General features: G+C 54.9%; 1 protein-coding gene across 2 annotated transcripts in view; it reads right to left on the reverse strand.

Moving 5' to 3' along the window:
- Positions 1–27,671, reverse strand: part of GRK5 (G protein-coupled receptor kinase 5) — a 192,667-nt gene that overhangs the window by 30,265 nt on the left and 134,731 nt on the right. For both annotated transcript variants that reach the window (XM_012739156.2, XM_076009754.1), the window contains exons 3-4: positions 27,354–27,466; positions 13,718–13,795 (exon numbers count right to left, since the gene is read on the reverse strand). In XM_012739156.2, the coding sequence (XP_012594610.1) occupies positions 13,718–13,795; positions 27,354–27,466 (191 nt within the window). The remainder of the gene's footprint in view (positions 1–13,717; positions 13,796–27,353; positions 27,467–27,671) is intronic.

Here is a 27,671-nt window from a genome sequence, read left to right on the forward strand (position 1 = left end):
CCTGGGCAGGAGTCCTTCCCACCCCAGCATGGCACGTCCACGTCCCACCCAGTCTTCAGGATCCACTTCCAGTATGACCCTCTGAGCAGGCAGGCCCTTCCGCTCAATGCCTCCTCCCAGTGACAACTGGCACAATCACTGTCATCATCACTGTCATTTCTTGAGCACACACTTGCTATATGCCAGGTCCTAGGACTTGTACATGGGTTTAATGTTCAATCCTCTCAAGGTAGGTTTCATGATTACTCTCCCATTTTACAGGTACAGAAATAGGCTCAGAAGAGAAGTAACCTCCCCAAGGTCAAGCAGCTGGCCTGGGAGCAAAGACAGGCAATCTAGCCAGAGTCTCATCCCTGAGCACGAGCATGTTCTCCAAGGATGCCACGTGCCTTCCTAGTGTAGGAGGATGTGACTTTGGCCTTGAAGAGCAAGCCCTCCTTGGAGGCCCATGGGGGCTGGAGAAGGAGGTGCAGTGGGCTCTGCGTGTTTTGACAAATGCTGTTTGTGTAGTGCTGTCATTGTGTACCCCCCCAACACAGAGGCTGACGTCCGACATATGCTTCACTTCAACACACAAAAACATCCCACCGACAGATCAGCCCTCATTAGCGTGGTTCAGTCAGTGGACAAAAGGTCAGCCCAGGAGACTGCCCGCTCTATCTACAGACGCAAGCACTTAGGCCTTAATGATGTGTATATTTTCGTATGTGGGCAGCTGACATTCCCCATGTAAACTATTTGCAATTTCCCAATGTGGACAGACTCAGCTTTCAGGAAAAGTTGAGCAGGAGAGAGGCAAGACTGTCTGGAAGAAAGGGATTCCGGGGGGGTCCCCTTCCTTCCAAACAAGGGGCTGCCTTGTTCTGCCCATACCAGGGTGGAAGCAGCTGTTTCTTGGGGGGCCACCCCCATTTCTCCTCCATGATGGGAATGGGGTGGGACACTCCCACAACCGTACTCTGGCTGCCCCCTGACCCTCCACTTGGGGCTCTGCGTCACAACGGGAAGCCTGGCCATGGGCGGGGCGGGGGTGGGAGTGGGGCCTCCAGCAGCAGCCAGGGCTGCAGGCAGTTGTGGGCGCCTGGGAGAGGGGCCGGCCTGAGCAGAGAACGGCATGTGCTGGGCCCTCAAGGTGGGCTTCAACACAGACTCATACTCTGTTTTCTCCAGGACAATGCTGTGAGGTGGGGCCGATTGTTCCAGCGTCCAGATGTAGAAACCGAGCCTTAGAGAACTCTGCGAAGGGCAGGGATGTTGTTTCATTCCTGTCTCCTCAGAATCGAGTGCAGCGCTTGGGGTGCTCTGAGCGTTCCGTAAACACTTGTGGACAGGCTGTTAGCAAAGGGTGGACCCAAGCTCCAAATCCACTCAAGCCTGCAATCTCTCCACTGCACTGTGCTGAAATGACTGATGATGTCCCAGCACACAGCAGGTGCTCAGTATACCTGCGGAATAAATGTGTGTGTGCACGCACATTCCTGGTGGGGACAAGGGTCTGCCCATCACAGCACCTCCGTGGGTCATCTGCTCTACCTGCTGCCTTTGGGACAAGCTGAGCCCATCAGGGTTCTACAGAATGTTCTCAATTGGAACTGGATTCAGGGGCCGTGCCCGTCTCAGGCAGGGACTGTGGGCTGGAGGCGCGGCAGCTGCTGGCTGGGGCCACCCTGGAGCTGCCGCTGGGAGAAGAGCTCTGGTTCCAGGGGTTCCCCAGCCCAGGTACTGCCACGTCTCTCCCATGGTTTCACTCGATCGTAGGGGAGAACCCCCTCCCTCCATCTTTCAATAATTTCCCCCTTTGTTTGAGCAACCGGGAGGTAAGTATCTGCCACTTGCCACCAAGGATCCAGACGGATTCGCCATCTGTAAAGTCCGGGGCTTAGGCCGGGTGGCTAGGAGGGCCCTCCAGACCCCCGCACGGCCAGGAACTTCCCAGTTCTTCCTTCCCCAACCCGAAGCTGGCTGGCTCCTCTCACGCGGGGACTCGGATGGGGGCTGGGGTGAAGACAGCAGGAGACGGCAGGGCACACGGGGGCACAAGGGGGCTCTTCCCAACCCGACTCCAGGCTTGCACTTAAGCACGTGCACGCAATCAGAACCAGAGAGAAAGGCAGAAAGTTCCCCGAGCGGCCACTGTGGAGAGCGTTTCCTCACTTGAGGGCTGATTTAAGGTCTGGCTGACAGGAAGAAAAAGCACCATTCTCCCACCTTTTTAATCAAAACCTTCAGTGCCATGTGCACCAGCCACGGCCGTGCGCCCTCCTGCCCGTCTGGAGCGGTTCCTCCCGCGGGCGGTGGCCAGGCAGGAGACGCAGTCCCGCAGTCCCGAGCCCCAGACAAGAGCAGAGCGGGGGAAGAAGGCAGGGTTTTGTTTTCTGGGTCACTGGGGAGACCATAAATCAGCCCCGCCACACGCTTGCGAGCAAAGAGCTGTGGGCCGCCTTCCCTCCGCTCTGGGTCAGATGCCAACGTCCCAGCGCTGCACTGAGTGTCCTCGTGGGCGGCCCAGGTGATAGATGGCACTTGCTGGGCACAGGGACGCCGGGCAGAGACGCAGCTGCACGGGCAGCGGGGGTGGGACACACGACAATCCCCCCCTCGGGTAACTCGCTGGGCCGCGTTCAAGCCCGCCGGTGTCCACCAAGGCGGGCACAGGCAGGTTCGGCGTAAAGCCCAGGAAGCCTCAACTTCAGGGCTTCCTTGCGGAGTACGCTAGGTGGGCAGGGTGGGGGCAGGTCTCAGTGGGGAGACGCACTTCCAGGAATTGGGATTGCAGATGAAAAGGAATTTCTTTTCTCATCCTCAACGTTCGAGTTTGTGCCTAATGTTCCAATATTTTCCTTAAAGGGGATGCTCCCCAAGTCGTTTAAGCTTCAGTCTCCCCCTGTCGAAAAACCTGGGTCTTCCCTTGTCCCCCCATGCACAGCCCTCAGTTTCAAAGGGGCCTTCTCCAGGGCCTTCCGGAATCTTCCCCGCCTCTGACGTGACCAAGCCTCTAGGAAGATGGCGCCCGACCTGCCATCCTTATCCTTCCTCCACGAGAAGCCCAAAGACCCGGCCTGAGCGACTCGCGGCGCTCTCTGGAGGGAGCTTCGTGGGGCTGGGGGAGGGGCAGGGGAGGAGCCCCGCCGTGACGCAGTGCTGGGAAGTCACCACGCAAGGCCCACGCCCCACCACAGTGTGGACACGCAGCACCACTCTGGCCACCTCCTGAACTCTCCGGACGACGATCTCTCGTGCTTCTTTGGTGCTGACCCTGGGGATAGCTGGCGAGTCCACCAGGCCAGACTTCCAGGGCGGGGAGTGGTCTTTGCGAGCAGGGGTAGAGGTGGGGCGACTGCTGTGACCAGTCGGAAGCTTCTTCAGCCACGGTCTGAGCGAGTCAATCCATCGGCCACACAGGGTCCCTGAGCATCCATTATCTGCCCAGGTCATGAGCCCCAACCCAAGGACCTCACAGCCCAACCCAGATGGCTGGCAGCAGGAGGTCAAGGCCGGCGAGGGCTGTGGGCTGCTGAATTCGGGGTGGCCTCTCAGCCCCCAGGAGGGAGCCCTCACGGAGGTGGCCTCACCAGACATGGGGCCACCAAAGGTTTGACCAAGGCCCGAAGGGTGAAGGGGGAATTCTTCCAAGAAGACCGAGCTCTGAAAGAATTCACTTTTCTGGACAACTTTAAGCCTTGCCTCAGGGCTGAGGGGTGGGTTCCAGCCCCTTCATGGTGCCCTGCTGAGCTGGCCACCTGGGTCCCAGGTTGGGGCGTTCCCTGGGCCAGCAAGATGGAGAAACATGCCCTTGAGAAGTGGCTACAGCCCTTCAAGAAAGGGAGGCAGCCTGGGCTGGAGAGACGCCGACCCACATTTCCCTTGCTGTTCAAGTGGCTGCAGAGAAATCAGGATGAAAGACTGTTAGGGGCCGGAAAGTGAGAGAGGACATCTTTAGACACCAGGAGAATTTAACCAGAGGCCCTGAGAGCTGGGCAACTTTAACGAGAATGAAAGGAAAATACACGGTGACCCTGACCCAGACCTCGACCCTTTGCGTCAAAAGCAAAAGACGATAATTAACGAAACGCGAAGTGCCGGGACGTGAACGAGGGGCCAGCTGAGCTCCGTCAGTTAGATAATCCCTGGTCGTGACCCGCGGGCCCAAAGCGTGCAGCAGGAGATGACGCGGTGTTCACACAGGCCGTGCAGCGGCTGGCGGGACCGGGGCGGCGCGGGAACACAAGTGGGATTGTTCCAGGCCAGCGGTTTGCGTGCAGCCAGCTCCCCCAGCGCCAGCGCCGCGTGCGGGTCACTCACTCGTGGAGCTCGGCCCCGTGGGGCTGGGGTGCAGAAGGCTCATCACAGGGACTGTCCCCCATTCTTTGTGCGTGAGAGGCAAGCGCAGGGCCGGCCGACCTCTGTCTTCCTGAACACCCACTCCACCACTGCCGAACCAGCTTCAATCTGAAATCGTGTTGGGTTTTTCTCCAGTGGAGATTTCATTCCATGGGGCTGGGGAATGAAGGAGGGTCAGGACTCTCCTAAGATCCAGGTGGGGGGAATTCAACGGAACCCCCCAACCCCTGCCAGGTGATGTCATGTCTCTGCCCAAGAACCACGGATGGGGAGGGCCTGCAGGGCCACACAGCGGGTGGGCTGAGCACAGCCACCACGACAGAGCTGGGCGGCGGAGTGCCCAGCTGATCTCCCTGTCTCTAGCCATGCCAAAGAGAGGAGTTCTAGGCAGGAAACACAGAACAGGGGTCAGAGGCAGAGCCGGCCTGGCCAGCATCAAAGAACATCCCATTTTCTGACCTGCAAGGCCGAGAGGAAGGAAGAGGACCTGGCTGGGCCCTGTCTGCCTGCTGCGAGGAGCCTCAGCTGGGCACCGCAGCCTCAAGGTTGCCGGGAGGGGCGTGAGCTAAGACAATCTGTTTTCCAGGAAGGGCCGGCGGTGGGGCGGTGTCCGTCTGGAGGACGAGTACACAGTGAGTAAGTATGCCGCACGGGAGCCTGTGACGTGAGAATGTGCTAACGACACAGTGCAAAGGGGAAGGCGAGGCCCGGGTTTGGGGCCAGGAGCAGGACAGGGCCCGGGAGGGGACCAGCCGGCAGGCACATCCTGCGGGCGTCAGCGCCACCTCGCCTCCGGGGCTCACTCGCCCATCCGGCCGTGTGGCCTCTTGCCACACAGGGAAGCTGGTTCGGGGAATCTTTGTCTTTGGGTCACTTTTCAGCGGAGAACGCAGAGGCGGCATTGACATAGGCTCCAGCACTGGACTGACCGGGGTAGAGCCCAGCTGCATTCTTCCTTTCTTGTTCGTTTTCTTTTATGATGGTAAAATATACGTAACATAAAATTCACCATTTTAGCCATTTTGTTTTTAGAGATGGGTCTTGCTCTGTTGCCCACCACACCTGGCTAATTTTTTTCTTTTGTAGACCAACTCCGATGGCCAGGCTGGTCTCAAACACGTGGCCTTAGGCAATCCTCCCACCTTGGCTTCCCAAAGTGCTGGGATCACAGGTGTGAGCCACTGCGCCCGGCCTCATTTTAACCATTTATTTCTAAGTGTACGACGGTTCAGTGGCACTAATTGCATTCATCATATCAACCATTACCACTATCTTTTTCCAAAAATTTTCATCACTACAAATGGACACTCTACCTATTAAGCAAGAATTCCACATTCCCTCCCTCCCACCAGCCCCCGGTAACCTCTAATTTACTTCACGTCTTCGTGCATTTGCCTTTTCTAGACACCTCCTAGAAATGGAATCATACAATGTGTGGCCTTTGATGCCTGGCTTCTTTCGCTGAGAATAACGTCTTTGGGGTTCATCCATGTCGGGGCATGTGTTACGGGAACTTCACTTCTTTGTGAGGCTGAACAACAGTAGGCTGTGTTGCAGCATAATGCAGACCACGTTTTGCTGACCCATCATCTGTGGATGGACACGTGGTTGCTGCCATCTCTTGGCCACCACGAATGACGCTGCTGTGACATCTGCCCACAGGCATCTGCTTCGGTCCCGGACTTCAATGCTCTCAGTTGCACGATTACCAGCCTAAGGACTTTGCCCAGGGCAAAATCGGGACGGCCGTGTCTACCACACAGGACCCTCATGAAGATGGAAGGAGCTAAAGGTGTAAAGCATGTAGCATACAGTAGGTGCTAAATGAGGGTTACCTTCTCCCACCTCCCCTATTAAAACCCACTCTTGGTAAAGAGTGTCAGAGTTAATGATTCAGCACTCACGTGGTGGGACATCTGGCACCAGCCGCCTTCTCGGCTTCGCTGAGACTCCACAAACGTCTCGGCATGTAGACACTTAGTGGCCCAAAGAAGAAGAGCCCGGAGGAACCCAAGCCAGCAAAGGCGGCAAGAGGAAAACCAAGCTAGAGGCTAGAAGTCTCCACGTTTCCAGCACAGGGGCGTGGAAAGCCCAGTGAGAGACACTCCTCCCCCAAGCTGTGTGCTGTGGGCGTCCGGTCCCTGTCTGGGCCTCGGTTTCTTAACCTAGGAGATGAGGAGTTTGGCTTAGCTCAGTGGTTTTCAAACTGGGTTCTGTGGAACCCTAAATGGTCTCACAGTTAGAGGCTAAGGAAGGGGGAGGGAGGAGAAAGGGAAGTCCAGACCCCAGCAAACCACAGCAGATATTTCTTCCTATTTGCACACTGGGAATCTGTAGATGAAACTACAGGCATGCAAGGCCCTGAACTGTGTAGCCCCGAGATTTCCCTGGGTGCTGCCACCCACCATTTCTTGTCATTTCAGATAGCTCTTATGAGGACTTAGTAGAGCATGGGCTGTGAAGTTCCAGGCACGCAATAGTTGCTCAATAAATGCCAATTTCCTTCTATCTTAACCCAGGACAACTAGCAAGCACAAATGTGGCTAGATTTCTTGTGAATTCTTCTCTCTGCTGCTCCCAAAAGTGGAAGAGGAAGAGCCCCCATCCCTCACTGCTGCTGCCTAAGAAAACTCCAGGACGTCCCTTTCTCTAGTTTTCTTTTCAATCTCCTTCCGCCCTTGAGTCTCTTTGCAGGGCTGTGGCAGGAAGCTGGAAAAGCCAGGTGCACGGCCCGGCTGCCCTCCACCCCCGCCGGCCGCCTGAGCTGCCTGGCCTGGCTTGGCTCAGAGCCTTAGGCAGGCAAGAGAGTGTTTAGCTTGGATTTAATACCAATTTCTCCAGTTATCTTTATGTATGACAAATCACCACTGGTTTTGCAGGCATGTTCCCGATACAGGATTCCTTTGAACACTCCTTTGAGTGAAAAGATGCGTTGTTTTAAGGACAGAGTTATGTAGATAACTGTGAAGGTAATCTGCAAATATGGCAAAAACCATGAAGGTGCTATGAGGATGACTGATGGCCACAAGCCCAGATGAGGCCATTGTTATCAACCCCTTACTCAGATGGGGAAACTAAGGCTCCAAGAATGCACAGCTGGAAAGTGGCAGGACTGGGGTTCCACGTGGTCCTGAGGACAAGGGGTGATGCCGACTGGCTGCCCCCAGGCCGAGGAGCTGAGAACCAGCCTTCCTAGGCTTCCCTGGACTCCGGGTGCTGGTGCTTGGGTGGGAGTGGGAGGGCACAGGGAGGTGATGCAGTCAACCAGAGGCCAGAGAAGCAGGGAACTTGGAATAATTATAATTTCCTTTTATTTAAGCTCTTTATAAAAGATGGATGTTCTCTGGAGAGCTGAACAAGCACTAGGAATAGATTTCTTTTGTGTGGAAACGCAGGTGGATGGGTAACTTCCCCCTTGATGAGAATGCACTTCCCTGTCTTACCCTGTCATTGTCTATGGAGGGCCCAGAGAACAATGTCCCACCTGCAGACCTTTGGCAAGAAACGTGCTCCAAGAGCTGCCTGCACTAGGGCCTTCCCAGCATCCCATAGAGGAAGCCGTGCCAGTTAGTCAGAACCCTGCCCCAACCCACCTGCTCCCTCCACTGTCCAGGAAGAACAATGAGCAGGCCTTTCCAGCAGGACCACCCTTCAGGTTTGCGCTTCCTCTGGAACCTACTGACACTCCCTAATGAAACCACATTGCGCCTGGGTACCACCTGCCAGGCTTAGTAATTAGGGTGGGGCAGTTCCACTGTAAAGATGCACACGGTTGCCCAAGGACGCAGTTAAAATGAACCACAGCAGAATGTCCTACAAATGACACTGCTGAAGCAGGTCATTCAGAGGCTCCATTTAAGCCCTGGCTCCAGCATTCCAGCCTAGCCTCTTCTCTTCCCAAACCTCAGTTACCTGATCTGTAAAATGGGTACACTAATACCCATTTTGGAGGTTTGCTAGGAAGATCCAAGCACAGGTCTGTAAAATACCAGTGCAGGGCTGGACACAGAAGGGCTCTGAGCCTGGAGCATGCTGTCATGTCCCCAGGGGAGGTAGCAGGTGAAATGTTTGTAAAGGACCAGGCCTGGCTCTGACCTTGGTGGTTCTCGAAAGGAAGACTGGGTCATGTGGCTAAATGTGCTGTAGGATTTTTTTACTTTGTCCCCATACATGGTCCACTCCCTAAAGAACTGAGGCCTTCTTACAAAGACAGATATCACAAAGTAAAAACAAGTCATTTAAAAAGAAAATCAAAAATGAAGTCAGAATTTCATTAAAATTAAAAACCTTTATGCTTCAAAGGACACCATCAAGAAAGTGAAAGGACAACCCACAGAATGGGAGAACACATTCGCAAATCATAGATTCGATAAGGGACTTGCATAAAGAACCCTCACAACTCAATATTAAAAAGACAAACAACCCAATTTAAAAATGGGCAAAAGATTTAAATAGACATCTCCCAAAGAAGATGTACAAATGGCCAATAAGCACATGAAAAGATGTTCAACATTATTAGGCATTACGGAATTGCAAATCAAAATCATCCCAAGATACCATTTCACACCCACTAGCATGGGTAAAATTAAAAAGATAGAAAATAACAAGTATTGATGAGAATGTGGAGAAATTGGAACCTTCAGACTCTGCTGGTGGGAATTTAAAAATGTGTGGTGCTTGGAGAAACAGCCTGGCAGCTCCTCAAAAGTTTAAACACAGAGTTTAAACCATATGACCCAACGATTCCACTCCTAAGTATAAAATGAAAATATGCGACTACACAAAAACTTGTACGTGAATGTTCATGGCAGCGTTGTTCATAATAGCCCAAAAGCAGGAGCACCCACGTGTCCCAGCTGATGAGCAGATGTATACAGTGTGGCACATCCGTACAGTGGAACATTACTCAGCCATGAAAAGGAATGAAGTGTGACCCAGGTTGACTGTGGACGAACTCTGAAAACATCATGCTGTGAAAGAAGCTAGTCACAGAAGGCCATTATGTGATATTCCATTTATATGAAATGTCTAAAACAGACCTGGAGACAGAAAGAAGGCTAGAGGTTGCCAGGGACTAGGAGGACAGGGGACTAGGGAGTGACTGCTAACAGGTATGACAGCTTCTTCCTGGGGTGCTAAAATGCCCCCAAATCAGACACTGGTGACGGTTACATGACTTTGCATATTTTAAAAAACCACTGACTTACACACTTCAAAAAGGTGAGTTCTGTGGTATGACAATTAGATTGCAATAAAGCTGGTATTTTAAAAACTGAAGTCCATAGTGATGGATGATACACACTGTCTGCATTATTACTTATTATTATAATTAAGAATTTCCTGGTCCACTCCAGCTCACGGTGGCCCTCCCCTGAACACCTGTCACCTGTGCCACCTCTGGTCTGCAGGTAACTGGAGGGGGAGCTGCCCGGGTCTCTACCCGTCCCACGTGACTGTGGAGCCGTCCCAGCTCCCCTGAGCTGACACACCTGCGATACCCAGGGCTGCCTGCCCTGCACCGGAGACTGGCCCGCGCACCGACGCGGTTCCTCCCGGGGGTTGAGGGGTGAGCATGCAGGGAGGACGCGGTACTGGGGTGCCCGCCCTCCCCAGTATTCCACACGCTTCTCCACTTCCCCACCTTCGTCCAGGCCAACGCACTGCGAGACGAAGTGCCACACATCGCTTCCGGGTGAAGGCAGTTAAGGCTCGTGTCCCTCCTTCATCCCTCCCTTCCCCTGGTGGTGACCACGAGACGACATGTTCAGACGGTGGAGCCGCAAACGCAGCCAGCATCCCCGAGTCACCCGTGGAGAAGGACCCAGAAGCACTGATGGCCCAATCAGATCATGACGGGAAAGAAAGAGAGCTCTGTTGTGGGAAGCCCCTGAGATGTGGGGCTCGTCTGTGGTGGCAGCTAGCATCAGTCACCCTGACGGACACTCTGCCTTTGCATGAGTCCGGCCCCCTCGCCCGGCCCTCGAGGCTGGCGGCCCCGGGCCCCCTCTTGGCCCCTCGCAGCTCCCCAGCTGGGAAGGCCATGTCTGCACGACCCCCTCATTCGACACCTGACTGCGGATGCACAGGGAAGGGCAGGTGACGGCCACCGCTGACCCGGTGTCCAGTGCGCACCAGCCACCGAGCTGCGTCCTTGCTGGCTTTACCTGTGATCCTCGCCACCACCTCCCGCTTGGCAGGTGAGGCGCCTGAGGCACTGAGAGCTGAAGCGACCTTCTCAAGGCCATGCAGCGAAAAGAAGCCGCACCTGGCTTTGAACCGGGTCTCCCTGATGCTAAAGTCACCTTCTCCTCGCGGCCCTCCGCTAAGCTGCCTTTCTGTGCGCTCTCTGCAGCTCTCGACCCCTTCCAGAGCCCCCCTTGGCTGGCATCTGTGACACCCCCACAGCAGGGCTGGCCCTGTGTAGACAGGGGGTGCAGGATCAGGGGCAGCGTGTCAGGTGTGCGCTTTGCCTCTTGGGACGGAGGCTTCGGGCGAGGGATTGAGGAGACTTCTCAGAGCCTCTGATGTGCTCAATGCCGGGCGACTCTTAGCAGGGAGACGCGTCACGCAGTGTCGCCCACACGTAGTTGACCAGGGAGGCCTTTTTTATAGAGCTTCTCACTGACCCGTGTCCCACGGCCTGTCCTTTGCAAAACACCGTCCAGAGCTGAGACACACGAGCTGTACACTAAAGAGGACCCCAAGGCAAGGACGGTCTGGGTTTGGGGACAGTGGCTCTGGGGGTTGTTAAAGGGCTCAGAGCCGATGCCGGGACCTCAGCTGCTAGCTCAGCTCCTCGCCCGGGCCTGGCTCCCGGCACCGGGCACCTGCAGCGCCGAGCGAGACCGGCTCCTGAGCAAGCTGCTATGGGAGGGCAGGGAGGCCGTGCGGAGCTTCCGTAGGAAACAGCTGACCCAGGGCACAGGCCCACCACCTCCCCCAGGGCCCTGGGCCGTAACATATGGTGTGCCTTAAAATTTAAAAATTGAGGAGTACTTAAGGAAAAAATGTTGGCAAGCTCCGAGGCACTTGTAAAACCGTGTGAGCCGATGGGGAGTCTGGGCCCCATCCCCCCAGGAGACGGAGGCAGCGCCGAGCAGAGGAGGGAGGCCCGGAGGCCCAGCGCAGGGTCTGCCGGCAGAGGCTTCCGGACGAGGCTGGCCACAGGGGTGAGAGAGGGAAGCTGCCCCCGGCGGCAGCCCAGAGAGCCCACCCAGACAGCGGGGTCGGGCACGTCGGCACCCTCACTGCAGGTGACAGCCAGGCTGGCAGCCGGCGTAGGGCAGGGAAGGGTGGGGCAGGGAAGACCGCCCCCCAGGGGACATACCCAGGGCTTGAATCATCCAGACTGGGGTTCGAATCCCGGCTCTGCCACTTTCTAGCTCTGTGGCCTGAGATGTGACAGCTCACAGTCGAGCCTCCCCTTCCTTCCTCATCTGTGAGACGGAGCCAGTGGAATCCGCGTCCTGCGGTGACAGCAGCGGCAGGTGCGCCCGACACGACGGGTCCTCAGTACACGCCAGTTGCCATGGTTCGGAGGGACACGCGTGTGAGAGAGGGCAGCGCCAAAGGGGGCGTGGAAGGAGCGCTGGCCCCGGCCGAGTGAGCCACAGCGGGACGAAGCCCTCGCAGGTGACCCACTCCTGCGGGCCGCAGCAGCCTGGCCTAAACTGGCTCTCTCTTGTGGACGCTGGGACCACCAGAGAGGACGTCTGGAGGTGCCTGGCCCACCGCGGGAGCTCAGCCAGGGAGCTGTGATCCTCCTGCCCTCTGGGCACGTACGCCCCTCTGCCCACCGTCCACACCCAAGCGTTAGTGGCAGGACGGGTGGGGGCCTGGCCAAGGTGGGCCAGCTTATGACTAGGGTGCTCACACCGTTTTGAGTGGTGGCCAGAGAGAAAACAATACATCCACCTACAGCCCCATCGATAGGCCACTGGCTGTGACTGCGGGTGAACAGAGATTGTGCATGCTCCGACGTCACAGACACCAACAGGCCGTATCTGGAAGGCAGCAGGGCAGCGCTGCTCCAGGGCAGGGGACAGACATGCGTGCCCAGCGCCACGCCTCGCCCAGAGTGAGCAGGTCCTGGTCTGCGTCTGGAGGTGTTTTGACCATTCATCCTGTCATTTGTGAAACGTGCAAAAGGACCAGGGGGTTGTGCGGGTCACATACAGAGAGGCGTGTGATTACGACGGAAGCAGAAGTGGAGGAGCGGCAAGGGGAAGCAGCGAGGTGATGGCAGGTGTCGTGTGTGCTCTGGTGAAGGCGTCCAGCAGGCCGTGCGGAGCAGGATGCGACAAAGAGCAACGCTTCTGGGTGAGGCCGAGCTCTGCCTGCAAGGGGCGTGGCCACCAGCCAACTGCAGACGCAGAGGAATGCACCTGCTTGAGGACAGGGCTGAATGGCCCAGGAGGTGCGGGAGTGGTGGGACTGACGTCTGGGACTCCATCCCACAGGCTGTGGTGACCTCTGCCCACCGGCAGCGTGGGACAGCCACCAGGAGGAGCCCACAGTGTTGGAGTCCTGAGCAGGATGGGGCCACCACTGGCCCCAGGGGTGCAGGACACGCGCAGAGCTGCTCACATGCGGGTCTCATCTCAGACTCAACGCCTCCAAGAGGAGGGTCTGGCAGTGAGGCCACTTTTAAGAAAGGGAAACTGAGATCCAGTGAGAGAACATGGCTTGACCAAGTATGTAGAATAGCTGGGACTAGAATACCAAATGGGTCGAGAACAGATTTCTCTGTCAAGGTGAGTTAAGAGGAAACGGGTCTCGGAGACCCAAGGTTGCTGCAACCCCTGTTCCTTCAACCATCAGGTGGGTGCCCCTGAGGTGGGGTCAGGGTGGCCCCTACCCTGCAGTGTACTCCAGAATGGACTTCAGACTTCCCCACGTTCTTTGATGTGCTCCACGGACTGCCTCAGTCTCAGTAGCATGCTCTGCCAGTGCAGCTGGGCCACCCTTTCCCTCCTCCTCACCCTTGATCTTCCCCTCCACGCCAGCCTCTCAGAACCGCCCTGCTGAGCCCTTTCTTCTGGGCACTTCCCATCCCTACCTTGGCCAGGCCTCCATCTATCCGGCCACAAATGCTTGGGTGTGGACAGTGGGCAGTATGGGGACCCTTGAAGGGGGCTAGGCTCCAAGAAGCAGGCTTCTTGCCCCTGACCCCAGGCCTGGCCTGGACCATCCACCTGTTGGCCCTGCCAGGCTTGTGCACTCTCTGGGGAAAGATGAGAATTATGCATCTCAGGAGACCACTGCAGCCACCAGCCTGGCACTGAGCTCCCTGCATGGCCTGGCGTGGACCCAGGGGTTCACACTCCTGCATAAGGCCTCCTGTTCCTCCTGCCATGGGGCTCACAAGGCCTCTTACCTTTGGGGTGAAGAACCTGGTCATGATTTCCTTCCCCTTTTCTCTCAGTTTTTCATCTGGAGTAACTTCATATTCTGCCTAGAACAGGAGAAAAAAAATAACAATAGGTTTGCTCATGAGATCCTCATAGTTATATAACCTGAGAGGTCCTGGAGAGACCCCCCCTAGAGGCCACCTGACCAATCCCTTCCCTCTACATGGCAGGAAACTGAGGCCCAGAGAGGGGAGAAGACCTGGCCAAGGAGCCCAGATGTCCAGCCCAAGCTTCTCTGCACTCCCCCATGGACGCTGGTTCTTGAGACAGCGGCTCTGCACGCGGCGGCACGTCAGAATCACCCGGGAGCACCGAGCAAACGCTGATGCTCGGACCTGCCCAGCAGGCCACGAGGACCAGCATCGGGGAAGCTGGGGTTGAGGACCACCAACGTAGATGAATCAAAAGAAACCACTGGAAAATAACAGGCCACCAAACTGGAAGGCCTTACGTCACTCAGACCTTGCAAGCTGCGTGACCTTAGGCAAGTTGCTTAACTTCTCTATAAAGCTCGGATGGGACCAGCTCCTACGTATGGGGTGACTATACAGGCAGAAGCGATAAACTCCCAGGGGTGGGAACCTGTGGTCTTAAGGCGAAATGTGACCTTCTAGTCCTTAAGTGCAGCCTTTGGACTGAATCTAAATTTTGCAGAACAAATCCTTTTATTAAAAGGGGTGCAGGGAGAAAGATGAAGCTTTTCTTGCCTCCTTTGGTGCTTAAAAAAGAAGAATCTTGAACTCAGAAAGCCACAGGTTCTTTACCCCTCCAGGCAGTGCCCGGCATTTTATAAGTACTCAATAATCACCACCACTGTGATATGACACCTTGCAAGGGTAAATAATAACACGCATACCTTTGGTTTTCAAGTGAACATACAAAGATTTTTTAGATGTTCTCATCTTTACCTCAAAAGAACCAGTGTAGTGACGCATGAGGACAGGGGGTGCTGTCCCACCCACAGTGGAAAGGGACTTGCCCAGGGTCGAGCGGCTGGAGGTGGCAGGGCTGGGACTAGAACCTCCAAACCCAGAGCTGCTTCTCAACACCACCAAGGAACTTAGGCCTCCAGATAGCCAGCCAAGCCAGCGGGGCCCGAGCTCTGACGAAGTGAGGCCTCCAAAACCCAGACCCAAGAGGGGCTCCTTCACTCACACCCGACACACTTGCCAAGCGGATGAAAGGCCTTGAGTTAACAAGAAGTCTGAGTAAGTTTGCCTCTCTCATTTAGACAAAGGAACTAATTGCAAATTGTTTATAACCATTTCAAAATCTACCACCAAGGATCTGTCAGCCACAGCCCAAAAGTACAGCTCTTTCAAAAGAGACAGAGGAAATGACACCAGCACAGACGGACACAAACTCCTCCTCAGCACCCTGCTGTGCAGAGACACCCGGCCCCTCGCCGCGTCCGAGGAAACCCCATGGCTCAGTGTCTGGGGTTCGAGTCCTCCCAGGGAAGCCCAGACAAAGGGGGGCACAGGTGGTGCCCACAACGTCCACAGAGGTGCAGTTTCCATCCTAAGTGAGCGAGCTTCCTGGTCTTGCTGTCTCTTCTAATGGACAGCCAAGATCCAACCATTTTCTCCAAGGGAGAAACATGAACTACAATCATTTGGATCCCAGGGCTACGGGATGGTGGTTCTGGAAGGAATCCAACCCCTCATTTTAGGGGCTGAACACCGAGGCTCAGAGAAGCAGAGGACCTGCCCAATAGTCACAGCTATTGGCACCAACAGGGCCAGGACTGGTGCATCAGCCTCCGACTCCCACGGGGCCACCCGGTCGGAGCCTCTCCCCCCGGGGGCCGATTCCTCCCCACCATCAACATGGGCCTTGAGGGACTGAGGGTCCCTAAACGATTTGATTTGACTGATGGGGCTTTTGAGATGCTTTGAGGGGAGAAGGTGGCTCTTTCTTCTTGACCTTTTCCTGTTATTTTCTCCCTCCTAGTTCCCTGACAAGCCTCTACAACTGACACACACACGCTCCTGCACATACACCCCCTATATGGAGCGGTGATTACAGGCTCGTCCTACATGGCAAGTATTATTCTTCCCAATTTGCAGATGAAAAAACTGAGGCCCCGAGAGGCCAGATAACTGGGGAAAACACAGCACAGCTGGCAAGTGGAGTCTCTGCAGGGGCCGAGCGCTCCAGGGCCAGCAGCCTGCCCTTTTCCAGGGTGAGGAGAGAAGCGCCCAGTGTCCCGCTGCCCCTGACACCCCGCCTCGTGGTCTGGCACCACGGGGACGCAGCCAGGCTGCTTCTCAGGGCCCGGGCGCTGGGCACATGGCCGACCGCCGTTTGGGGTAACTCAATCCCATGCAGAACACTGGATCTGCACTGTCCCAAAATACACCCGTGAAGGCGGCTCTATTTAACCTAATGGAGGTCTGGGGCCCACTAATCAGCCTCAATAACCAGGCTGAAAATATTCTTGTTCTCGCTGCTAAAACCCACGTTAAAAAAATAACACCCCTTTCAGGTCAGCTGCCTCCCGGCAGAGGCCCGGCGGCGGATGGGCGCGGGGTCCACAGGGAGGCCGCCGGGAGCACGCGGGGACAGGCCTCCCCGGCCAGGATCAAAGGGCCTTTCTCTGAGGAGTCCACGCCAGGCCACTGCTCGGAGAACGTTTGCGTTGGGAGGCGGGAAACCGATGGAAGGCCTCCAGCCCGCCTTCCCGCGCTGATTAAGTCGCCGGGAGTGACAGGCCCTGTCTCCACGGTGACCCCACGAGGGGCCGGGGCTGGTGGGGGGCGAGTCCTGAGGAGCCACCTAGCGAGGGCCCCGAGGCACTGGGCTGCGTGGGCAGCACACCAGGCGGGTCCCACTCGTCCAGGCTGGCGACCCAGACACCACTGCTCCGGGAACACCCTTGCCCAGGCAGCGAGACAAAAGCGTCAACCAGCTCAAACCAGAAAACACAAGCTGCAAATAAGAGTTCGTGCCAACAACCCGGAATCTGACAACTGGATTTGATTCGGGAGATGGTACCGAGATAATGACTTCAATGAAGAGAGGTAAACTACGCACAGGGACCGTCCCTGTAACTCCACCTGCACGAGGTGACCAGGGAGGGCGTAGGCCTCTTCCCTGCCCCCCACCACAGAGGGGACTGACATGGTCCTGCCTGCTGCTCTGCCCCGGGGAACCCGTCCCTGCCCTGAGCTCAGCGCTAGCAGCCAGGAAGCACCCAGGCCAGTCCACTCCTCCCAGATACACTCCAGGTGCCACCCAGGCAGGCCCCAGTCAAGGAGCCTTCTCTCTGCATTGTGATTTATGCCACGCACTGGGAGGGCCTTTGGGGAGAGATGCTGCTCGAACACAAAGAGCAAACTACTACGTGGAGCTTAAGAAACAAAGAATTATTCATGTATCGGTGCCTGCCAAAGAGTATAAACATCTATGTACATCTCCGTTTATAAACCTAATATTTCATTCTCTTGGCCTGCTCTCGTTGCGTCGTTAATCTCAGAAAATGCCAGTGAAAATATGTCCTGGCTATTAAAACACATTTCCCTCAGATGATTTCTAGAACCTGCCACATTTTCAAAGAAGCCGGCGCTGGTTTAGAGAGCAGAGTCTGGGCTGAGCTCCTCTTGGCCTTGGACTAACTTTAGCTGTCACCTCCTTCTCCCCGGAGACCTCCTCCTGCCCTGACAGGAAGATGAAGTCAGCGATGCCATGAGGTCTTGCCATGCCCGGCTTCTGTAATTATCGATGTGGTCAGCTTTTCCAGAGTCCCCAAGGCAGGGACAAGTGACGCGTCTGGCTGGCACACTGCTCGCCGAGGCCCTTGCTGGAGAAGCACCCAGATCTGCCCACACTGGCCCCGGCATCTCGCCCGGTGTTGCCCGCGGGGCCACCCCACCGTGGCTCCTGCACCTTCCCCGCCCTGCTGTGGGGCGGGAGGGAGCCAGCTCGGGGGTGCAGGGGGAGGGATGCGGGGGGGGGGTGTCTCCTGTCGGCTCCTGCCCAGCCTGGGCTCTGCGGGCTCCTGCAGGCCGCCTTCTCCCACCACGCCATCAGCCCTGTCCCCATCGCTGGGGTTGAGATGTGGAGGCGCAGAGGCCTAGCAGCACCTACTACTGATTTCCCTGCCTGCCCTGCACTAGGTAAATAGCCCTGCACTAAGCTCCTTCACCCTCACAGAGGGCCGGCCGGCCATTTCCTGCCGTCCTTCAGCTGGGCGGGCACTGACCTTGCTCCCTCTCTGCCCCCGGCTGGGATGCAGCAGCTCTGCACAACGGGGGCGCCCCCAGGGGCCCCCAGGTCAGCTGGGCCTGGCCAAGCCCAAGGCCTGCGCCTGCCTGGGCAGACCAGCTGTTCTCTGATCGTGGGCTTGCTCTAGCCTGGGTCAGGAGGGCTTCACTGGCCACCCTAGGGCAACACAGGGGAGGAATCTGAGAAGGGAGGGAAGAGTGGACCCGTCCACATTGGGGGACAGAGTGGCAGGAGTGATCCCACAGTGACCCCAGACCTTCCCGACAGCACCACAGTGGCCAGCTTGTGAATCACGTCCTGGCCACAGGCAAACGATGAATAGAAGGAAGGAAGGAAGGGGAGGCACACCTCCCCCAGGTGGTGCAGATACACACACTCTCCCAGGTGAAGGTGACACACTCACTCTCTCTCAGGTAGTGATAAAGTCACCCGTCTCCCAGGTGGACGTGATAGATAAACTCGCTCTCTCTCAGACAGTGATAAAGTCACCTCTCTCTCAGGTGGAGGTGACACACTAGCTCTCTCTCAGGTAGTGATAAAATCACCTCTCTCTCAGGTGGAGGTGACACACTCACCCTCTCCCAGGTGGAGGGGATAGATACACTCATGCACTCTCTCAGGTAGTGATAAAGTCACCTCTCTCTGGGGTGGAGGTGACACACTTGTGCTCGCTCAGGTAGTGATATAGTCACCTCTCTCTCAGGTGGAGGTGACACACTCATGCTCTCTCAGGTAGTGATAAAGTCACCTCTCTCTGGGGTGGAGGTGACACACTTGTGCTCGCTCAGGTAGTGATAAAGTCACCTCTCTCTGGGGTGGAGGTGACACACTCATGCTCTCTCAGGTAGTGATAAAGTCACCTCTCTCTGGGGTGGAGGTGACACACTCATGCTCTCTCAGGTAGTGATAAAGTCACCTCTCTCTCAGGTGGAGGTGACACACTCATGCTCTCTCAGGTAGTGATAAAGTCACCTCTCTCTGGGGTGGAGGTGACACACTCATGCTCTCTCAGGTAGTGATAAAGTCACCTCTCTCTCAGGTGGAGGTGACACACTCGTGCTCTCTCAGGTAGTGATAAAGTCACCTCTCTCTCAGGTGGAGGTGACACACTCATGCTCTCTCAGGTAGTGATAAAGTCACCTCTCTCTCAGGTGGAGGTGACACACTCATGCTCTCTCAGGTAGTGATAAAGTCACCTCTCTCTCAGGTGGAGGTGACACACTCGTGCTCTCTCAGGTAGTGATAAAGTCACCTCTCTCTCAGGTGGAGGTGACACACTCATGCTCTCTCAGGTAGTGATAAAGTCACCTCTCTCTGGGGTGGAGGTGACACACTCATGCTCTCTCAGGTAGTGATAAAGTCACCTCTCTCTCAGGTGGAGGTGACACACTCGTGCTCTCTCAGGTAGTGATAAAGTCACCCCTCTCCCAGGTGGAGGTGACACACTCGCCCTCTCTCAGGCAATAGTTCCCTGGCAGCTGGCAGCCCTGTGGCAGAGGGGCTGTCCTGCCTCCCGTCTGGCCCTGAGCGGCCCTCCACCCCACCCCCTGCTAGCTGCTTTCCTCCTGCCCCCTCAGAACCGTTTCTCTGTCCCTGTGCCCAACTAAGGCTCATAAGGCCACCATGCAAAGGTCTTTCACTTTCCCTGTTACTTTTTCCATTCTAAGTGAGAAGAATCCCAGACTAATCTAGTCCAGGCAAAACTGCAATCTCGTGGCTCCTGCAATCCGAGGATGAGCTTAACAACCGAGCTGCGGAGAAAGGAAATGCAGCTGGACCCAAAGCCCGAGAACCAGGGCTGTGAGCGGTCCCAGGGTTTTTATTTTAAACCTTCCCCAGCAGAGAAGGGCTCCCCTCAAGTCCACCAATTCCAGAGAAAGGATTCACTGGTCCACCTTAGCTCACAGGTCCCCCTGCTCCACTCAACTGTAGTTTGGGGGTGACATCATGGAAGCTTCCAGAATAGCCATGTTATTTGGGAATATGGGGGGCACCTAGGAGACTGGACATCCCACAGATGTCAGCTATATAAACCCATTTTACAAAAAGACACCTGCACCCGAATGTTTATCACAGCATAGTTCACAATTGCAAAGATATGGAACCAACCTAAGTGCCCATCAAGAGAAGAGTAGAGGCCGGGCGCTGTGGCTCACGCCTGTAATCCTAGCTCTTGGGAGGCCAAGGCGGGCGGATTGCTCAAGGTCAGGAGTTCAAAACCAGCCTGAGCAAGAGTGAGACCCCGTCTTTACTATAAATAGAAAGAAATTAATTGGCCAACTGATATATATATAAAAAAATTAGCCGGGCATGGTGGTGCATGCCTGTAGTCCCAGCTACCCGGGAGGCTGAGGCAGAAGGATCACTCGAGCCCAGGAGTTTGAGGTTGCTGTGAGCTAGGCTGACGCCACGGCACTCACTCTAGGCTGGGCAACAAAGCGAGACTCTGTCTCAAAAAAAAAAAACAAAAAAAAAAAAAGAGAAGAGTAGATAAAGCAAATGTGGTGTGTGTATGTATGTGTGTGTGGTATATATATGTATATATATCACATATACATACATACACACATACACATACATACAGACACACACACATGGCCTTCAATAATCCTTGCCTTCTGCCATTCATGCTTTTAAGAAGTCTCTTTCCATAAGGGACGGGCTAACCTGTGTAAGCAGTATGATATCAGGGGAACGACAGTGTAGATGCTCTGAGACTAGGTCATAGAGACGCTGCAGCTTCTACCATGCTCTCTGGGGTTGCTCACTCTGGACAAAGCAAGCCACATCATGAGGACGCTCAAACAGTTCCTCAGAGGCATTCACCAGGGGAACAACTGAGGCCTCCTGCCGACGGCCAGCACCAACTTGCCAGCAGGTGCGTGAGCTTGGAAGCAGATCCTCCAGCCACAGTCAAGCCGTCAGATGAGTGCAGCCCAGCCAACATCTTGAAATAACCTTGTGAGAGACCTTGAGCCAACAGCACCTAGCTAACCCATTCCCAAATCCTTGACCCACAAAAACTATAATAAATGTTGTGTTTTAAGCCACGACATTTTGAGGTAATACCTAATACTTAACAGGTATCTGAACTCATAGCTGGTGTTGTTAAGGAAAATAAATAATTTTCCTTATTTATTTTTCAATCTTTCATTTAATCAGAAAGCAAGCTCCATGAGGGCAGATGCTTACTTCTCCTGCTCACTGCGTAGTCCCCAACTGCTAGAACAGAGCCTGGCGTCTGGGAGACACCCAGCAAAGGTGTGCTGAGTGAATCTGGTGGAATACCTGCCAAATCTCCCCCAATCCCAAAGAGAAGAGACCTGAAAACTTAAGTCTCCCCCAAGTGTGGAGACAAGAAGGTTTCAAATGAGCCAGCATGGGGTCAGGGATCCCAGAGAAGAGGTCAGAGAGAAAGAAGTCCGTCAGTCTCGAAGATGCCCATGGCAAGACCCTCTTGGCCTGTTGGGGTTGACGTTACCCTGAACCCCTTCCAAGGCCATGATCAGCTGGGCAAACCCTCTTTGACCTCTAGAGACCAGACCTAGTTGTGGCCTTGGCTTAGGTCACTGACTCCATTTCTCTCTGGGGAGGGGACAAAAAAGCCATCTTTCTCATGACCCTGAAGGCCCCTCCATGGCCAACACCAACAGCTGAATGACCCCTGCAGTCTGGTGGATGACGCACAAACAGTTCTGCTGCCCAGAAAATCACCTGGGCCTCGTTTAAAAACAGCCACCGTCTTCCACTTGACTTGAGAAACGCAGACGCTAAGACTGTGCAGGAGAAGAGCCTTTCCTGGGGACTGCGTCAGAGCCCGGGGAGAACAGGTTATTTTTAACAGACTCCCCTTGGTGGAAATTCAACATAGACGGGGGAATGGCGTGGATGGCGCTGGCGGGGCCAGGAGGTGCCTGGGGCAGCAGTGCCACTCCAAGGACACGGCCGTCTCCTCCCTGCTCTCAACTCCAGCCAGGATGGAAGGAAAACCGGATTTTAGAGAAGTCACGCCAGGCCCTGGAAAACTCAATAAAGTCTTCGTGCGTAAAAGAGGCGTTCCGAAGGCTGGTCATCTGACGTCAGGACGGGCGCTTTCACGGCCTTGCTGATTCCCAGGGACTGGGGCAGCCTGTCGTGAGCGGCGGCTCCGTGACGGCGTACGGAAAGAGCATTTGACACACGCATGCCCAGGGCCAGACTCACATTTCCTTTCCAGAAAACAGCTCTTGGTACGGGCCCAGAGAAGGGGAACGACTGTACGACCAGAATGAAAATGGGCATCCATTGGATTTTTTTTTTTCTTCCTTCTCAAATGGCCTGTAAGTGTCTGACAGAACACGTGGCTGGAAAATTCCACCGGCTCCTAGGCTTAGCCTCACCCTGCTCCGCCTCATCAACTCTCTAGACAGCTCCCAAAGCTGCTGCTGCCTCATCCTTTCCAAGCGGGAAGCAGCCCTTGGTCCAGGCTCAGTCTTTGGTCCTCATCACTTCTCCGCTGACATTTGTCTCTCAGGTGGCTCATGCACCCACCAGCTCCAGGTAGACAACTCCCAGTTTTCTATTTCCAGCCCAGACCTTTCCCACAAACTCCAGCCTTGACCACCCACCTGCCCTGCACATCTCCCCTTGGCTGGCTGCTAGACACCCCTCCCTGTGCCTGCGTGGAGCCCCTGCTCCTCCAGAACATGATCCCCTCAAACTTTGAAGTCTCCTTAACTCTTCTCTCTCACCTCCAATCCATCAGGAAATACAGGTAACTCTGCCTTCCAAGCATGTCCCAAATCCAACCACTTCTCACCACTGCCAGTGGCTTCCACGCTGCCTCGAGCCACCACTCGCTCGCACCTGGACTGCCTCAAAGGCCTCCTATCAAATCCCCCTGCTCCGACGTGGAAGCCACCTGAGTCAGACCTCACCACTGCTGTGCTAAAATCCCTCCAGTGGCTCCTCCATGTCACACAGAGTAAAAGTCCCAGTTCTTTGATGGCAGTCTTCCATGATCAGCCCCTCTCCTACCCTCTGCCCCAGCTCCCGTCTCCAACCACAGACACTCGTGCCTGCAGGTCTTTGCACTGGCTGTTCCTGCCCACGATGCTCTTCCACCACAGGCTCACCTGGCCCAGTCCCCCAGCTCCTCCTAGTCTTCAGTCCAATGTCACTTTTCAAAGACACGTCTGCTGACCACACCCCTTAGGGAATACAACCAGCCTCCCCACTTTACACTCCCAGCCCCCTTTAACCTGCTCTAGTTTTTCTTTTTCTTCCCATTTACTACCTCGAATGTTCCATATCATTGGCTTATCGTCCTTACTATGTATGGCCCATCTCTTCCTGGCTAGAAGACAAACAATAGGAGAGCAGAGATCTCTGTCCGTTTTATTAGCCAAGTGATCCCAAGAGCCCAGAACCTGGCAGAGTATTTTCATTAAGTGAATGAAAGACTAAAAGAACGGTGCTGGCCCTCTGGTCCTGCCTCAAATGAAGGCTTTGCCATGGTCCACTGAATCCTGTGACCCCAGAGAAAGGAAACCAAGACCAAGTCCTGCTAAAGGCTCGTCAGCCACGGGGGCTTGTGAACAGGCCAGGCAGCGGTGAGGAGGGCTGCACTGGGGGCTTTGGATGCTTCTCGGCCAACAGCCCCCAAGTGTGATGACCACAAACAAAGACGCTGTAGAGATCAATGCCCCGGAGATGTGTGATGGGCCCAAATCTGCCAGTTCACAAACAAGACAGGCAACCGAGTGCTCTCCCAGACTCGCCAAGGAGCAGGGCTGGGAACAGAATCATGAGGATTTGGCCAGTGAGACTTCTGGGTCTTGTTTTAAATAAATCCAATCTGGGAAAAACACAGCATCGCTGGACAGGCTCGTGGTAGGTCTGATGGTTCACTCTGCAGGAAGATTCACGGTAGGTCTCCATTAAACCAGGAGCCCACCCCTGCCACGGAGCTTAGGAAGCCTGAGCCAGGGTCCACCTGACCACAGGGCAGCGTGATGGGGGGAAGGTGCACTGGACTGGGAGCCAGGAGATCTGGGTCCTTGGCCTACCTCTGCCCCACCCCCACTCGCTCTGTGACTCTGGGGAAGTCACCAGCCCCCATTGGGCCTGAGTCTAAGCATTGACCATCTGTCAGGCGCGGCACTGCGGGCTGATTCAGAGACCATGGACCAAGTTGTGCCACTCAGAGCCTTCCGACCAGTGGAGGAGACAGAGACACAGATACCCCTCCCCCCGTGACTACACTCATTGAGCCTCGGTGATGTTCCGGACACTGCTCTGAGCAGTAGGAACTCAAGTCGTCTCTACACCTCTGCCATCATCAGACACAGCTATACGCCCACCTACAGATGAAGACACGAGGCATAGTGGGGTTAAACATCTGCCCAAGGTCCCACCAAGAGCTGGTGGCAGAGCCAGCATTGCCCTGGCATCTTGTCCCTGGACCTGACACTCTCTATCAGTTCACCATTCTGCCAGCAGGTTCAGCAATGTGGCTCAGGTGCATGTCAGAGGCCAGCACCCACAGCAGAGGGGAAGGAATAGGGGCATCGGGAAGTCTTCTGAGAGCAGAGTACAGAAGGACAAGCAGGCACTTGCCAGGCAGATGGGACCATGGGAGACATTGCAGGCAGGGGCACTGAGCGAGCCAGGGCCAAGGAACTTAAACTTGCCTGGCAAGTCACAGCCACCACAAGCAGATGTCCAGGCTAGAACACCGGGCTCCAGAGACACTCTGGTGCAGACTGAGTGTGAAAGGGCAGGCAGGGACCTGTCCATGGAAGATCTGGTAAGTCAGCCTCCAAACCTGGACTTCATCCTGAAGTCATTACTTCCCAACCCTGGATACACATTAAAGTGCTGGGAGATTTGAAGAAATCCCAGTATCTGCTAAAAACAATGACCAATCTAGTGGCAGTGAACACCCTAGTGCTGAACTATGGCCTCTAAGTGCCATTCCCCAGTAAAAGGAACCAGGGCTCCTTTGAAAAGCAACGGACTTGAGTACAAGATGAGCCCAGGATTCTGTATCATCCCAGACGTCAAGGAGACTATAGGGGACTGCCAGGCCCAGTCAAGGAACCAGATGCCCCCGCTGGCCAATGGTCAGACCAGGAAGCATCAGTGAGGATAATGATACTGTGCATCAAAATGCACCCAGCATGTTTAGAAGCACAAGTTTAAGACTCTAATTAGGTGCTGCTATTGGAGAAAGCTAGTGAACCAATTTGGTGTCTTGAAGATGCAGGGAAAGAATCAAGCTTTTCCTTTATGAACTTTACCACTAGGTCACCAAGTAGTAATCGAAAGGAAATGTTCTGGTTGCCAAATGAAGAAGGAATGGTAGAATTAGGAGGTTGCCATGTTGCAACCCTGCATTAACCAACAGATTTAGGTGTTGAATATCAATGGCTGCTACCATCTCAAAAGGAAAGGCCACCAGACATTACATGCCGCCTAACAGAAGAACATAAAACCGCTTATGAAGTCACCCCACCACCCCCTCACCCTACAAAAGAGAAAATGAATCTGTCAGGTTTCTAGACCCAACTAGCACTTTACAAGAAATACAGAGGAACCTACTGAATGACACTTGGGGATGAAGTGCAACATTCAGACTGTGGGAAACTGTTCTGGAGAAGCAACAAATACGTTATAAGAGGAAATGGGTGGTTATGGGGTGTCTAGAGTCAACAAAAGTATCAACCAATCACAGTGTGTGGACCTTACCCAGACCAATTCAAACAATCTCTTAAAACATGCAGTTACAAAATATATGAGAAAACTGGAAACTTCAACACTAATATTTGATGATAGTAAAGGATTTCATTTTTAGCTATGATAATAGTATTTTTTAAGAGGCCATATCATTTAGAGATACAATCTAAGAGTTCACAGGTGAAATAATATAATATCTCAAATTTATACAAGGTGCTACAGAGGGTAGGATGGGGGTGTGGATGAAAGAAGATTGGCCACAAGTTCATTGTCAAAGTGGGGTGAAGGGTGCATGGGAGTTCATTATACTATTCTGCCGACTTTTGCTTTTTATAGCTTGAAGTTTTCCATAATAAAAATTTATAAAAATACTAGGCCCCACCCCTAGAGACTCAAATTAATTACTGTGGGCTTTAGCTCAGGCTCTGTAGTTTTTAAGGCTCCCCAGGTGTTCTTAATGCTCAGTGAAGGCTGAAACTACTGTAATCACTCACACGAGATGCCAAGAGCCCACACGGGGACCAAGGCAGAGCTCCAGGCCTGGGAGGGGTCACACCAGGCAAAGGAGCAGGTGGGAGAGGATAAGGATAGAACAGGGCCAAGGACAGTGCAAAGATTTCAGGCTCTGTGACTGTGGGTGCTGGTCACTGGAATAGGGAATGTGTCGGGGCTGGTGGCTTTGGGGCCTGGGAGCAGGTGCTGAGTGGGTTTTGGACTTGCTGACTTTGAGGGGGCCCTTGTAACTTCAGTGGACGTGTCTAGTGGAGAGTTTGACCGTGAGTCTAGAGAGCTGCACAGAGCCTGAGCACACACAGAAACCGGGGCCCCAAAGGCTGTCCCCGAAACTGAGATGGGTCAGGACGGCGGCAGCCAGGGATGACACGAGGGCCTCTAGGAAACAACAGCATCTCGGCCCCTGCCCCTGGGAGGGGGCCTGCCCTTGGGAGGGGGCCTGGATGACGTCATCCCTTTCACGACCGGTCTCCATTCCTCGCCCCTCCACCCCTTGTCCTCCTTCCTCAGATAGCAGCCCAGGGGGCAGCTGGCCAGGCCAAGGGGCCCCGTCTTCCTGGGCAGGCGCTTCCAGAGGCCAGTGCAGCCTTTGGCCGCCAGACTGGCCTGAAACAGCCAGTGCTCATTCATTCAACAAACATTTACAGAGTGCCTGTCTGTGCCAGGCGCTGTGCTAGGCAGGCGTGAACAGGAAGCCCAGGGTCCTGCCCTCTGGGAGCTTGCATTCTAGGGGCACGCTGACAATGAACAATTATACAAACACACATTTTGGAATTTTATAACATGGCTTCTCAGCTGGGGGAAGAGGCCACAGAATCCGAGAGCTTCCTCGGGGTGCTGGGAAAATGGCCCAACCTCACCAGGCAGTGCCGCCGTAATCACCCAGGCCCCTTGCATCGAGAGCTGACAGGGTCTCACTTTATGGCAGCAGCAACCCAGGTCCAGAGGGGAGACGGCCCACCCCAGGCCACCCAACGAGTTTAGATCTTGAGACAACTTTGCATTCTCAAAGTCTGCACTGAGAGTTCTGTAGGCGATGAGTTTACTCCTCACTCTTCTAAACCATGAGGTCTTTTTCTTGGCGCAGAAACGACCACTGATCACAGAGGACCAAAGGGCCCTCCCTCCCCAGGAGCAGGGACTTACCACGGAGTCCAGAAACTGAATGTAACACTCCAGCCCAGGCCTGGTTTCGCAGAACTGCCGGAAAAGCAGCCTCCCAATCGGCTGCTTGTCACATAAACTGCAGTAATCTCTGTCTGGAGACAAGAAAAGAAGAACGTGGTGAGACCCAGGAGAGGGCCAGGCGGGGCCTTCCTGTCAACCCCGCACCTGGATGCAGAGCGCCGGACAGTGGAGGAAGGTGACCGGCACACTCTCAGGACCCCCTGTTGCAGTCAAAGTCTCGGCAGACCCAGAGAGACAAGGTCAGTAGAGGAAGGCACCAGTTACAACCCAGCCTCT

Source organism: Microcebus murinus, chromosome 14 (assembly GCF_040939455.1).
Source record: "Microcebus murinus isolate Inina chromosome 14, M.murinus_Inina_mat1.0, whole genome shotgun sequence".
Taxonomy (NCBI): domain Eukaryota; kingdom Metazoa; phylum Chordata; class Mammalia; order Primates; family Cheirogaleidae; genus Microcebus; species Microcebus murinus.